This window comes from Meleagris gallopavo, chromosome Z (assembly GCF_000146605.3).
Source record: "Meleagris gallopavo isolate NT-WF06-2002-E0010 breed Aviagen turkey brand Nicholas breeding stock chromosome Z, Turkey_5.1, whole genome shotgun sequence".
NCBI classification, from domain to species: Eukaryota; Metazoa; Chordata; class Aves; order Galliformes; family Phasianidae; genus Meleagris; species Meleagris gallopavo.
The window spans coordinates 57,418,860-57,433,051 of NC_015041.2; the positions used below are offsets into that span (position 1 = coordinate 57,418,860).

The following is a 14,192-nucleotide window of genomic DNA, read 5'->3' on the forward strand; positions in this document are numbered from 1 at the left end:
CCTTGAAAAAAAAAATTTATTCCGGCTTAAATCGAGATCACCACAGTTTCGCATGCTTTCCCACACGGATCGCTTTCCTCGTGAGGCGCAGCCTCACGAGGCCAGGAGTGTGATTTTCGAAGCTGTCTAACCAAGTTCTGGAACCCGTTTCCACTGGAAGCTGAGGAAAGGCTGCTCGGAGAAGCCAGGTCACAGCAGCAGGCTGGTCCCAGTGCTGCTGGCCCACAGGGCTGCACGGCTTTGCCTCCGTGCCCAGTGGGAGGCTGGCCTTCCGTCTGCTGTGCCGCCTCCTTCAGCTCCATTGCACGAGCTAGCATGTAGCTGACCTTCCTCTGGTGAGCCAGAGCCTCCTCTTTGTCATTTACCTGCAGTTGGCCACAGAAAGAGAAGAAAGAAGCTGTCAGCTGAGAGCAAGGGAGTCCACGTATCACAAAATCACACCATCACCAAGGTTGGAAAAGACCTTCAAGATCCAGTCCAACCATCCACCTATCACCAATAGTACTCTCTAATCCATGTCCCCTCAACACAAAATACAAAATCCAAACGTTCCTTGTAAATGTAAACGTAAATGATAGAGCATTTCGCATTGGAAGGGAGCCATGAGAATCACCATGTCCAGCATATGAAAAGATCAGAAAAACAATGTCAGAATGATGTCAAAGCTCCTTAGGCATGGTGGCAAACCCAGAGTTTGGCAGCAACCAAAAATGACAGTAGCTTGTCAGTCCAGACCACTTAACAGCAGTAGTGATGCTGGCATAGGAAGCTGCTTTTCCACAGGTACGTGCAAATGTGTATCCACACAAGATTCCTTGTCTCATTTTTACCTTGTTCTTTTATTAATAAAAACTCTGCAGCTCAGTTTGTTCTCCCAGAGTCTAGTTTAAGAAGTAATACTAACCAAATCTATTAACATCTTCAAGATTTCATGAGGGTTGTCTAGTTCTTCAACTTTCCTGCTGTCAGCATCTGAGGAGAGCAGGCCTGATAATTTCTGTCCCAGACTGTTCTTGTTCCCTTGTAGCTTGACAGACCCTATGAACAACAGAAAGTGTGAGAATGGTGGAAATACTTCAAAGAAAAACTGTTTTTGGATAAAATGAATGTGCATCCAACTGAACTCTGAGCAATGTTCTTAGAAGGGCACTGCAGGCTACAGCTTCTACTGTACATCTTAGGGCAGGTTATTAATATGCAGCACCACTCTTGTCATCACTTAAAAGCTACCTAGACCTTTTATCAGATATATGAGCAAATTGAAAATAAAAATTATTATATATATCTTGCCTCTGGCTAAATAACAATTCATGGCAATGTGTTTTTAAGCATCTGGTAGCCTTATAAGTTCAGTCTGTAGGATTTATCAAAAGATTAAAATATATAAAAATGATGAAATGCTTGTATCAAAACATGGAGCTTAGAACACGCAAGACACTCAGGGCTAGGCTGGACAGGGCCCTGGGCAGCCTCACCTGGTGGGAAGCAACCAGCTCACTGCAAGAGGTGGAGCTGGGTGAGTTTTAAGGTCCCTTCCAACCCAAACCATTCTGTTGATTCTATGATCTGTGAAATAGTGATACTGACAAAAGGGAAACAGATATTGCAGATATATCCTGTTTTAATATGATTCCCTGGAGATGTCCAAGGAATCCAGAGGATCCACAGATCAATGGCTAGCAGAAACACATTTTGAAGTACATTCTATTTCTCACTTTTGCTATGGTTTTGACCATGACATAAGCACTTAAACAATTCTCATTAGTTTTTTTTCTCAACCAAGAAAAGGATAATGAAAAGTCTTTCTCTTTTCCAGAGGGATTGTATATGATCATGTTGAGTAGTAGTAGAAGAATAAATATTAATGCCAACACAAATAATGAAAAATTGAAGTAGTAAAAAAAAAAAACAAAAAAAACCACACACAGAAAAAAGTAGTATTCCAGTAAAAGCTCAGTTTTTGCCTTTATCCTTCCTGATACAGGCTTCATTGAAAAAATAAAAACGGAATGGTTGATAGCATCTTAAATAGCCAAGCTAACCTTTCCAGATGCTAGTTTATTGTGCTGTTGTGGTGTTTTTCTAACATCTTTAATATCTACATGTTATTGTTAATCTGGATAACATATTATTTATTCTAGCATAATACAGCTCATGAGCATATAATTAAAAAAAGGCTACACTAAAAGCAGGATTAGTATCATCAATTCTATGGTCATTTTTATATAATGACACTGTAATAATCCACTTATACATGCACATTCTACATAAGAAACTTCTGGTAGAAGTTTGTGATCTACCAGCTGCGTTTCTTACGGTACGTACAGTTTTGACATAAATTTGTTCCTTTTTTCTGAACTCTTCAGAAATCTATTAGCCATTAGACCACAACCGCACATCTGATGCAATAAAAATATCTGCCCATGTCCATCAGCTGACTTTTTTTCTAGTCCACCATTATAGATACAGTTACCATCCTCTTTCAGTCGCCTCCAGTTTATAAATTTTGTTTCCTTTTTAATCTTTATCACTTCTGCAAGCCTCAGAGCTTGGTCCTTCCTGTGCATTAACTGCTGCTCAAATGCAATTCTGAAGGCATCTGCCATTATATAAGCTTCATCTTTACTCTTCATCAGAAGTTCAATCTGGTTTTAATTAAGAGAAAATTTACAGTATGTTAAGCAGTTTGGAAGCAATAGCAGGTTTAAAATTTAAATTGAGACAGATTGAAGCCATTAGCACAGTTCAGCACTTTCATGTTACCAAGTCACCATAGCAGTTCCTAAGGCAGCCCTGTGCACGTCAAATGGATTGATTCCACTTAGGGAAGTAGAAACAGAACAGTGGATTTCTTGCTACATAAAGAAATATATTTTGAAGTATGTATTTAAATCCTTTTTTGTGCCTGCAACTAACACCACCTATCCACTGCATTGGCTATGCTGCCAGCCAGCAAAAGAACAGTATTTCTATCAGGTATCATAACCCTGGTACAAAAGAGATGTGATAGCTCTAGAGAGGTGGTTGCTGCCTTATGCCTGTCTAAGATGCATTCAGACACTGTTTTTATTGATGAATTTTAATTATGGTCAGTTCCAAAATAGTGACAGTTGGACTCAATATTTGGAAGACCCTTTCTGATGGAAGTGAACCTATTCTATTCTATTCCACCTATTTTCAAAATCAGCATGTCAGGGGGACTTCTGCATTAGGACTGTGAAAAAGGTTACCACATTTGCAGGCCAAAACACTAATGAAAAGAAAAAAATCTTCTATCTAAAATTATATATTTACTAAATTAGAGACTTTATGGGCTTGAAAACATTTTGTTGTATTAAGTGTGATATAAATACATCATTTTTAGCAAGGTCAGCTCAGTGCTAATGCCAACACAAAGGAGGGGTGGAAAGGGGTGGAACACCCCTACAGTGCCAGGAAAGAAGGGAAAAGGAGCAATTTCTTTTTCAGTGGCAGTTCATGCTCACATTGTGTAAATATTTACAGAGTGTATGCATTTTGAGTGTGCGTATTATCATAATAAAAAATGTCAGTAGAATGAAATAGAACAAGAAAGATTTTTTTTTTTACTAGCAAAACATTTTTACATCAGCAACAATTAGGACATCACAAACAAACATTATTTCTGAGATGCATTCTTGTTATAAAACACACCAATTTGTGCAAGCCATTGGAGAGTGTTTATGGCTGTACTTGTTTTTGTACAAATTTGTTCTCTTGTATTCACTCCTTGCTCATACCTAAATCAAATAGCATTACCTCTTGCTTGAGATGAAGAATTTGCTTTCGAGTGACAGCTGCCATTTTAGCACAGGGACAAGGCTGCCCCACAGAAGAATTGCAAGTGCAGGCTCCAAGAACTGCCAGCTTAAAATCCAAAACAAACCAGCAGTTACATATCTGCATATGGAATGCAATCCAAGAAATGCCAAGTGACTAGCAAAAACATCCTGAAGGTGCAGAGGGAGTGTAGGAGTTAGGAAAATTAGGCTACAAAGATTTGGACATCAGTTTTTTTCATTAACAATGACACACGTGATGTCTATTTTTCAGCACTAATTTCATGTCTAGTCCTAACACAGTACTTTTGTGATACTAATTATGCCAGTTAACTAATCTGAATTCAGCACCACAAAGGCTTTAAGTTTTCTACTCAGCAGTTACCTATATGGAAATACTCAAGAAAATCAAGGCAGTAGAAGTAGTGTGCTTGTACGACATAGGAAGAACCACAACTGCATTCCAGTAAGTCTGCATGTAAACATACTCCTGCAGACATTGCTCCTCTCTAGCTTTTACTCTGAAGCTGAAGCAAAGAAATAAAGTCTTACACTGTAATCTTTCCAGACTGAGCACTTCCAGAAAAATTAGTAAATACATCACATTATGCAGCCTGCTTTTATATCATAAAGAATATGGATTTCCAGATGACAATGTGGAACACAAGGTCATCAGCAATTTCAAAAAACAGACTTCATACTTACTTCAAGACCTGTAATATCTGTGATGTCTCTTTTATTCATGGACATGTTCTCCTGAACAATCTTCTGTTTGTTCACATCAAGCATTGCAAGAAATTCTAAGAGCTGCTGATTCAAGACTGTGAAATAAATGAGGACAATAATTTAAAGTTTGTTCTTCTGATTTCTTAATTTCTGAGTTCAACTACAGCCAAAAAAACAACCAAAACAGTTCTATAGTGTAAGTATCAGGTATGATAATGTGAGACTATGTAGATTTGGAAACTCAGATCCCAGTTGCTTTTCCTTGTGTGTTTTCCTGGATGTGATGATCCATTTACAGAGATGCCTCTGGATGCAAGAGATTTACAGAGTATGCCTCTGTAGTGCTGATTTTAATTGTAGCACAGACATCCTGTGCCTTGCTGGCCTGCTGCTCCCTTCCTACAGAACATTAACAGATGCAGAAGGTTGTTCCCTTCTACATCCAGAGTCCCCTAAGGCGGTGAGGTCTATTTCTTCATTGACTTGTCCTGTCAGTTTTTTTTGTTTTCTTCCTTTTCAAGTGACAATGCGACTAGAATAACAAATACTACCAGTCTATTTAAAGTGGGTTCTGAATATCCACTAATACCAGCTGCCAATAAAAAGAGACTTGTCCTGACAGAAACTTTCATTCATAGCTAACTCCTGAATTATTCCAGAAAGCAATACATTAAGAGGAGGAGCTGCTGGCATCTTACTTGCATTTTCAGATTTAAGAGTTTTAACTTCTTCTGTTCTCAGTTTCAGTGCTTCCTTAAGAGCTGTGTTTTCACAGTATATCCTGCAGAAGTTAGAAAAGGGCCGTATTATCTTTGAAATAAATATTTAAAATGTGCAATCAAATGGAAGAAAAAAGACATTAGCCTGTTTAAACATTGTATCTAATATTTCTGCAAATTAAAATTAGATTTAAAAAGATAGAAAAAAAGCCTGAAAAAAAGTTGAGTGTTACTTCGATATTACGCACACATCAGCAGTTTCCTCACCTGTGGATTTTTTAATGCAAAAGTTCCTGATTTTTTCCCCTAATAATATTTGTACCAATAATAAGCAATGTGTTACCAGATCTGAATCTGCTAGTGAGAGTCCAATAAAAATCCTGCAACTGCTCATAACTAGCCTTCTGAAATAAAGATGGAAGGACCTTTTACATAGCTAGCAGTTTTCGATGGGGGATTCCTTTTAAAGACTAATGAACTTCATCTGGGCAAACAAATGAAATCAACCAAATATTCTGAATAATGCAGGGGCTGGTGACCACAGTACACTGTGGGAGCAAATCTGCCTAGGGCTGGTCTGGTGGGCACTGAACCTCCAGGGCACAGAAATGAGACCACGTAACACCAGATTCTGTAGAGTTGCTCCTGGTCATTCAAGCTGCAAGCTCTCTCTGCAGGGAGCAACAGTAAGAATCTCTGCATTTATGTGGAGGTTTCTTTGCAATCCTGATAACACACTGTTCAAACAGGCTGGCCCTTTTAGTAAAACCACTCCCTTATGCTATCAATTTAAATGTGCCCATGTGTGCTTAAGTGAGTGTAAAAAAAAATAGTAATAAGACAATAATTCACATGGAAGTACACAGTGCCTCTAGCTTTAGAGTTTAACAGGAGATAAGTTTAAGTACTGCTGTTAGAAACTTTATAAAAATTGTAACTGTAAAACTCTGAAACACTTGCTGAGCAACCTTTTGCTTCCTTGAAAAGAGGAAACTGTAACTGGACATATGACAATGTGGCTCATGTCTTCATTTTAGAAAGTAAACTTCCTGTATCTTGATACTATTCTGAGAGTAGCAAACTGAGAGCACATCAGAGAGTAGAATATATTCCTTTATATATTTCCTTATTGAAAAGTGGTAATCTAAATTCCTAAGTGTTAAAGCAATACATTTTTTGGTGTATCACTCTCTTCAGCTGCCTGTAATTGCAGCATCCTGCAACATTTTTTTTAAAGCTGAATAATAATTTGAAATATTTTGTTTGAATGAAGAAGGGGAAATAAATATTCTTCTCATCTGAGTGTATTGGATACTGGAATATGTTTTTGCAAAGCTGTCTTTACCCACACCTTGTGGCTTTCCCGAAGCTTTCACCTCTAGCTTCCAACCATTAGCTGTAGTTTTGTTGCTCCCAACACTTCGTACCTTCCTAACAGATTTCAAAAAGTTATTCCTTGGCATTTTAACTCAGTTAAGAGATGAAAGAGATACAATATCTTAGCAAATCTTCCTTGTAAATGAATAGTTTCAAAATCTTTTTGGTATATTCCTTGATTCAAATTTGGAAACTTTTAAATAAGAAACTCCACTACAATAATTGTAACTCTAAAGCGCAGATGCCAGAGATACTGTTATACTTTAAATAAATTAGACTGCTATTTATGCTTTCCATGTTTGCAATTGAATCATTAGTGTAGTGCCTTGGCTTCTACTGCCTGCATAACTACACCTTCTTTCCTTTCTGAATAAGTCTTAATTAAACAAAGAACCATTTCATCAGCCTCTCCCAAAAGCATTCAGTTTTACCCGTACTTAGGCTCATATCTACAATGCAAGGAAGTAAAGCAATGATTAACCTGAAAATGATATTTCCACATGCAAGCAAATACTATTACTTTCCATACCTCATTTACATTTAAAGTAAATAAGGACACTCTGGCTCCTGCTGGCTAACACAATAAAGTATAAGAATGAAAATGAAAACTCACTAGCAAAGCCACCCAACTAAAGAATTAGAGGCTTATTAACTGTAGTGGTTGTAATTGAAAAATAAAAATCTGACAAGCATGAAATTTAGATTAATCTTCTCAAATCAGGAAGGAAATTAGGAAAGCACTGAAAAGGGGAGAAAAAGAAGGATAAAGAAATGCAGCATAAATTAAATACCTGTCATATTTTTCTGTCCACGTGTCTTCTATGTTTTTAAATCTATCCTGATCAAATTCAATTTCCCATTGCAAAATATTAATTTCCTGCAGAGGCAAAAGAAGGCAGCAGCAATTCATTACAATTCTCACAATGAAAGGAAGAAATGCAACTGCTGGTGTTATATTTGGCATTGACAGAGATCGAAATTCCTACCATGACAATCTATGTTGTTTTAAATAAATTTAGCAGCAGATAACAATGATTTAGTGCATTATTAATCTGCAGGTTCCAGACTCTGCTGAATGCAACAATGCTTGCAGTGGCTTATTACAACAGGAAACTCATGCAGTCACATTTCCCTCTTTCCTTACTATTCTGTGGAAAGGGCACATAACAAGAGAAACAAAACACAGTTTAATGAAGCTCAACACCTTCTTTTTCTTACTCCTCTTTTTCCCTATTAACATTGGATAGTCATTCCTTAGGCTTGTTTTGGAAGTTCCATGCTAACTAAGAAATAGAACAACTCAATATAAACAACTGTAAAACTCACAACAGAGAGCAATTAAAACTACAGAACTCTAATATCTTTCAGGTATAATGTATTAGTATGCAGTGTAGTGGGAAAAGAGTAACAGAATGACATTTTCCCTTCTAGAAAGGAATAAGATCACTTTAGGAAAAAAAAAAAAAAAAGGCCAAAACTTCGGTATTGATTGGTATTGATTCAAATAAACAGTGTGACCACTCTTATAAATAGCAATGAACATCTGTGATTTTGTGCAGGTATGAAAGAAAACTGCACTCTTACCTTTTCTAAAGTTCTCTTTTCTTCCTCTGTTTTTTCAAGCATTGCTTTTGTATGACTAGTGGCTTTACTAAACACTGCCTGCAGAAAAAGCAAAGATCAATCAAATGTTACTTAATTAAGTAGATCCCAATGTTCAGTTTTACATCAGTGCAAGACTCGTGCTCTCGGTTAACCAGAAGCATGTATTAGATACTAGCAACTCAGTCTAATTTCAAGAAGTGAAATAGCTATGTTGCATAACAAGCTTGTGTTTCGATCACCTAGTTTCTTTTACTGAAAAAAAAAATACAGCATTATTTATAAAAAGATTGTATCTTTAAGGATTTTCCACAATATCAACTCTCAGAAAATTTGGTTACAAAATACCTATAACTCAATCCAGATGTGACTTATTACAAATGTCTGAGGGTGGAAACTGCAGAACTATAAATGGATTATGCAAGTAGGCAGTTAATTTCAACATCAACAACATTAAAATATTACAACCCATGCACAAAAGACTGATGCAGTGTTTAATGCTTAGATGGACTAATTAACTGAAAGTATCTCTGCTTTGCAGCAGAATCTCCATCACTGGAAAAATCACTAATTTAAAGAACTGCAAAAAAGAGAGCATTTCCTAAGTCTTTCAAGGATCCTCAAAGATAAAATTCTGTGAATTTGCTAAAACAGTGAAGTCTTCTTAAATAACTGTGTTTTCACAGTATATCCTGCAGAAGTTAGAAAAGGGCCATATTATCTTTGAAATAAATATTTAAAAAGTGCAATCAAATGGGAAAAGCAGAAAAAGTAGTAAAGTGTAAGAGCCAAGTCTGGATAAATTTGCTGACTCAACAATTTAAATTATAGCCTTAGAAGGACTACAAGGTTTGGGAGGCTTGACAAGGAAGAGTGGGAGAAAGATTTTGCTTCCTTCCTTTACCAGTAAGTAAGCAAATGATCTCTGAACAACTCCTACCATGCTCTGCAGAATTTTTAGGGCTTCATCTTTTCCTTCAAGTTTTCTTTGAGCAGCTTCAAGCTCAACTTTCAACATTTCAATTTCCTAAAGCAAAATAAAGTAGATACACTGACTAAAAGCCAATATAATCTTGTTAAAACCTTGACTACAACAGCAGTGTAAATTTGTTCACCTCAAAAAAATCTAATCTTTATTCTCTATGATTCTTTCTCTACTTACAGTTTGCTTGTGATGAAGAAATGTTAACAGTGCATGCCAGTGCCAAATCATTAAAGAATACTTGTTACTATCCATTCTGTTTTCCTCCAGTATATTTGGAGAACAGAACAAAATAAGCCACTATATACTGTAGTTTTGCCTTGCTAATAAAGTTGCATATATCAGCACAGGTCTAGAGCACTTACACGAAGTGAGCAACATTCCTCCCTTCAGAAGGAAGCATTTTTCTAGGTGAAAATAGGTGAGTAGGCAAAAATTCACTGCTTTCAATAGTTATCTTTCCTTCACAACTATGTAGGTTTTGACTGTTCATCTCTGGCCTCCCAAGACACTTTGCTACGGTTCTTCCTGTTCTGTTGCTTCCAGTTGATGCTGGAGTTGTATTTGTGGGCAGTGCCAATTTGTTACTTTTGTCTGATTGAAAATCAGTAAGGTTACTTCTTATTTTGATGAAAGCAAGATTAAAAGTCCCAAGACTATTCTGATTTTCAGGGTCTAATAAGGAGTTAAAAAAAAAAAAAAAAGTGCTAGAAAAGGAGCATAATTCCTCTAACATTCTCTAGATCTTTAAAAATATTTTTTTCCATGGAAAGTCAGAGGATAAGCTGCATCTCACACTCTGATTTTCTGGCATAAAATGTAATGAGACTTCCAAGTCGTGCTCCAGTTTCAAGAACCCACATTCATACAAGATTCTGAACATACAGATGTCTTCTGCTGAAATAACACTGTGCTGTGACACATTAAATTGAAATGCAGATTTTAAGGATAGCGCTCGTAGTAGCACTACTAACCTCTAGGGCTTCTCGAAGCTGTTGCTTTAGTTCCTCATTTGACATCTCACTACTGGATTCTGTAAGATTTAGAGGAGACAGTGAAAACATGAAAATTTACTTTAACCTGAAAACGGGAAACATAGGGATAGTTTTCATCCCTATGCTGTTTTTTTTTTCCTAACTTCTGGGGCTAATAAGCAAACCTAAGAAATACATAAACAGAAACATTATTTCACAGTTAAAGAAGCAAAACTGGAAAAAAAGACAGTCATGAAGGGAAATTTTAAGTTTTAACTTTCTATTTAAAAATAAAATTTAATTTAAAAAGGACATCTTGACTCCAAAAATAATTTCACTTTTTAGATTCATTTTGAATTGCAACTTTTCATCAACTCTACCCAACGCAATCTAGCAAGAGTCAACATTTGTATAACCAAGCAGTTCCTGCTGGCATCATTTTTTCTTCAACTAAGTATTAGAGAAATACATTAACATGCAGCCTCCTGCTAAATCAGCTGGGTTCATGTGGGACTTAGTCATGTTTGCTGTGTGAATGACCTACAGCCAAGACAGCATCACAGAGAGCAGCGGCAGGAGAACAGTGAAACCAACCAGCATTACACTGCAGTTGCAGCATCCTCTCACTGACACTGCTGAAACCAAGAAAGAATAATTACATGGCTTAGCATATATTAAAGATAGTTCAGACTTATCGTAAAGGAGAGAAACAAGCAAGTTACATGGAAATACTTCAGACAAAATACAAATAGTGGCTAAAAATGTAAGGTAAAGAAGCTAAAGTATGAAGAACATTCCTTCCTGTATTTGATTTTGTTCACAGTAGTGTTGTCTTCAGATAAAACCTCAATGCCAACACGGAGATAACAGAGATGTGTAGATTCTAAAACTGACTTCTTAAACAACGCCAGCTCACAAATTCCAGCTAAACAGCAAACAGGAGTTTGAATATTTAGCCCTAAACCGCAGATGCGGTCTCTGGGAACATATATTTAAAGGAGGAGCCCAAACAAATCAATGCAATGTACTCATTTAGAGAACAATGATATTGTCCTCTACCACAGGACTTCTCTTTCAAAGTCAATACCAAATACTAACAAGGACAATTTTATACCAAGAAGAGCCATGGCCTGACTGACTGCAAGGCAATTTTTCTGTTAGCATTTGCAGAGGAAGACTCAGATGCAGCGACTATGTGGCTGCCTCCAACAGGCAGAGCACTTCTTGCACTTTTGGCAATGCCAGCTGCACTGACAGAAGACCTGAAGGCTTTGCCCTCAATCCCAAGAAGCACTGGATCCCAAGAAGCATGTGAGGCACATGCACATGGAATTCTTCACAGCTTCTGAGGGCTTTGGCAAACAGCTGAATCTAATTTTGGTGATGCCTTGAGGAGTAGCCCCAGTGCTGTCTTGCCAGGAATTCTTCTCCTGATGAACAGTGAACTCCAGATTAGCCTTACCACAGCTACTTTGTCGAGTCAAACTAGAAAGAGGCTTCTTGGATGATCCATCATGAAAGCTGTTTCTTTTGGAACAGGGAAGAGAGGTAGCATCATTTTCTTCCACTCCCTTTATTGATGAGAGAGTGTTGTAAGCCTTCACAGATACCTTCTTAGATCTGAGTGAATAGTTTTGTAACTTTTCCCCTTCATAAACACCTCCAGGTCTTCTCCCAAGTCCGTTCCCCAAGTCTCCACATACCATGTCATCCTCTTCTGCTTCCTCCATCTTACCCTCCACCTGTTTTTTGTTTTCTTTTCTTTTTCAGTGGAGCGCACTTCACTTTCTAGCCGTGCGAACACCGCCCCTAACAAAAAACAGGTATTCCACCTAGAAAAAAAAAAAACAGAGCTCCTTACTTAAATCGGCAAAGCAACATTCAGCGAAAAACCTGCAGTTCTCCGCGTAAGCCCGTTCCCAGCTACCTGTCCAGCCTCCAGGTGCTGTCTGCAATCAAGGCAGTCAGACCCCTTCACCAGGGAGAAGCCGGCAGCCGCGCCTCACCGTTCCCCCGCCGCCCTTCCTCTTTCGAGGCGCGGAGACCGGACCGGGCGCACGGCAGGCACGGCCTTTCCTCTGCTCCGGGGCGGGCTCGCCGCCTGCTCCGCCCCGGCGGCGCTGCGGGACGGAGGGCGGTTTCATTCACCGCTTAGTTTTGCCTCCACTGTCAGTTGTCTCTCCCGTGCTGCTTCAGAGGCTGTTCCAAAACATTACAGCTTGACCGTTTCGATTTTTTTTTTTCTTCAAGTTTGCAATCATAACAAACTACTGGGAAGTTGATTTTAATTTATCAGGCAAGAATTACAAATGTGATTTATTGTACCATACCAGGGAGAGATGCAGCAGTGGCTGCTGTTACTAAAGCAGCGGGCAGTTAAGCATTACGAAGCTGTTCACTCACTCCACCCACTGTGAGAAGGAGGAATAGTGTTGGGGAAAAAAAAAAGGTAGCACTTGTGGGGGGCTGAGCTACAGTTTAATATTAGGATAATGAATGATTTTAAAACCCCACAATATACAGAACATGTGACACACAGTACAATTCCTCACCAGCCACTGACATCCAGAGAATTCCCAAGCAGCAGCAACCCCTCAGCCAACTCTCCCCAGTTTTATTGTTCTCCATGTCATTATACAGTACAGGACACCCATAGCCAGTTTGGATCAGATCCCAGTTTCTTGTGAACCTCAGCATCCTGTTCTAGCCTCGGTGCTGGGAGAGATCATGGAACAGACCCTCCTGGAAGCTACATTGAAGCACATGTAGGAGGTAATGTGAGACAGCCAGCATGGCTTCACCAAGGGCGGATCCTGTCTGACCAGTCTGGTGGCCTTCTATGGTAGCCTGACAGCATCAGTGGACAAAGGCAACTGATATAGTCAGCCTGGACTTGTGCAGGGCTTTTGTCATGATCACACAACACTTTCTTATCTTCAAACTGGACATAGGAATGTGAAGGTTGGACTACTGGGTGATAAATAATTGACTGGATGGTCACAGCCAGAGGGTTGTGTGAACAGCTCTATGTCTAGATGAAGGTCTGTGACAAGTGGTGTCCCTTGGGGGTTCATCTTGGGACTGGTATTTCTAACATCTTTATCAATGACATTGACAGTGGGACTGAGTATACCCCCAGTAAGTTTGATGATTTCACTAAGCTGACCAGTGCAGCTGACACAATGGAAGGGAGGGACACCATCCAGAGGGATCAGAAATGGGCCCACATGAATCAGCAAGGCAAAGTGCAAGGTATTGCACTTGTATCACAGCATTCCCAGACATAGGTAAAGACTGGAAGAACTCACTGTAAGCAGCCCTGCAGAGGAGGACTTTGGGATCCTGGTAAATAAAAAGTTGGACTTGAGCCAGCAGTGTACCTTTGAGGCCCAGAAGGTCAACTGTATCCTGGGCTGCATCAACAGATGGGTGGCAGCAGGAAAAAGGAAGGGATTGTCCCTCTCTGCTCTGGTTTTGTGAGGCCCTATCTGAAGCACTGTGTCCAAGCCTGGGGCGACAGCACAGAAAGATTTGTTTTGGAGCTGTTGGAGTGGGTCCAGAACAGGGCCATGTGATCAGAGGGGCTGGAACATCTCTATTATGAAAAAAGGTTGAGAAAATCGGGCTTGTTTAGCATGAAGGCTCCAGGGATGTCTCACTGCAAGCTTCCATTACCTGAAAGGTGCTTTATAAAAGCAGGAGGGGGATTGTTTTTTACATGGTCTAATAGTAATAGGACAAAAAGAATGGCTTTAAACTAAAAGAGGAAAAATTTAGGCTACATGTTAGGAAGCAATTTTTCACCCAGAAGGTGGTGAAGCCCTGGGACAGGCTGCTCAGAGAAATTGTGGATCCTCCATCCCTGGAGGTGTTCAAGGTCAGGAAGGATGGGGCCCTGAGCAGCCTGATCTGCTGAGGGGCAACCCTGCCCATAGCAGGCTGTCATGTAGCTGAGAGATAGCCTTCAGACCTTCCAAAACGAAGGAATCCTGCTAACTATGTCAGCAAAGCTCTA

The 14,192-nt window shown here is 39.1% G+C and overlaps 1 protein-coding gene across 4 annotated transcripts; it reads right to left on the reverse strand.

Moving 5' to 3' along the window:
- On the reverse strand, positions 1-12,662 carry CCDC125 (coiled-coil domain containing 125). Of its 4 annotated transcripts, XM_010726108.3 has the most exons (12): positions 12,105-12,662; positions 11,640-12,009; positions 10,178-10,236; positions 9,162-9,248; positions 8,204-8,281; positions 7,411-7,496; positions 5,222-5,304; positions 4,503-4,618; positions 3,778-3,885; positions 2,474-2,645; positions 905-1,038; positions 1-365 (listed from the first exon to the last, which is right to left on the reverse strand). In XM_010726108.3, the coding sequence occupies exons 2-12, from the start codon at positions 11,905-11,907 to the stop codon at positions 27-29; spliced, it is 1,530 nt and encodes a 509-aa protein (XP_010724410.1). In that variant the 5' UTR covers positions 11,908-12,009; positions 12,105-12,662; the 3' UTR covers positions 1-26. The 4 variants fall into 4 exon arrangements, with proteins under 4 accessions (XP_010724410.1, XP_010724411.1, XP_019466177.1 ...); XM_010726109.3 differs by lacking the exon at positions 9,162-9,248; XM_019610632.2 differs by lacking the exon at positions 3,778-3,885.
- Positions 12,663-14,192: the final 1,530 nt, after the last annotated feature.

What these genes read in the sequence shown, in the direction of transcription:
- CCDC125 (XM_010726108.3), bottom strand. Translation starts at nt 11,907, where the DNA reads ATGGAGGAAGCAGAAGAGGATGACATGGTATGTGGAGACTTGGGGAAC. An exon ending in GACTCGACAAAGTAGCTGTG is followed by an intron (nt 10,237 to 11,639) that starts GTAAGGCTAATC and finishes TAAATCTTACAG; the next exon opens with AATCCAGTAGTGAGATGTCA. An exon ending in TGAAGATGTTAATAGATTTG is followed by an intron (nt 366 to 904) that starts GTTAGTATTACT and finishes GGCCAACTGCAG; the next exon opens with GTAAATGACAAAGAGGAGGC.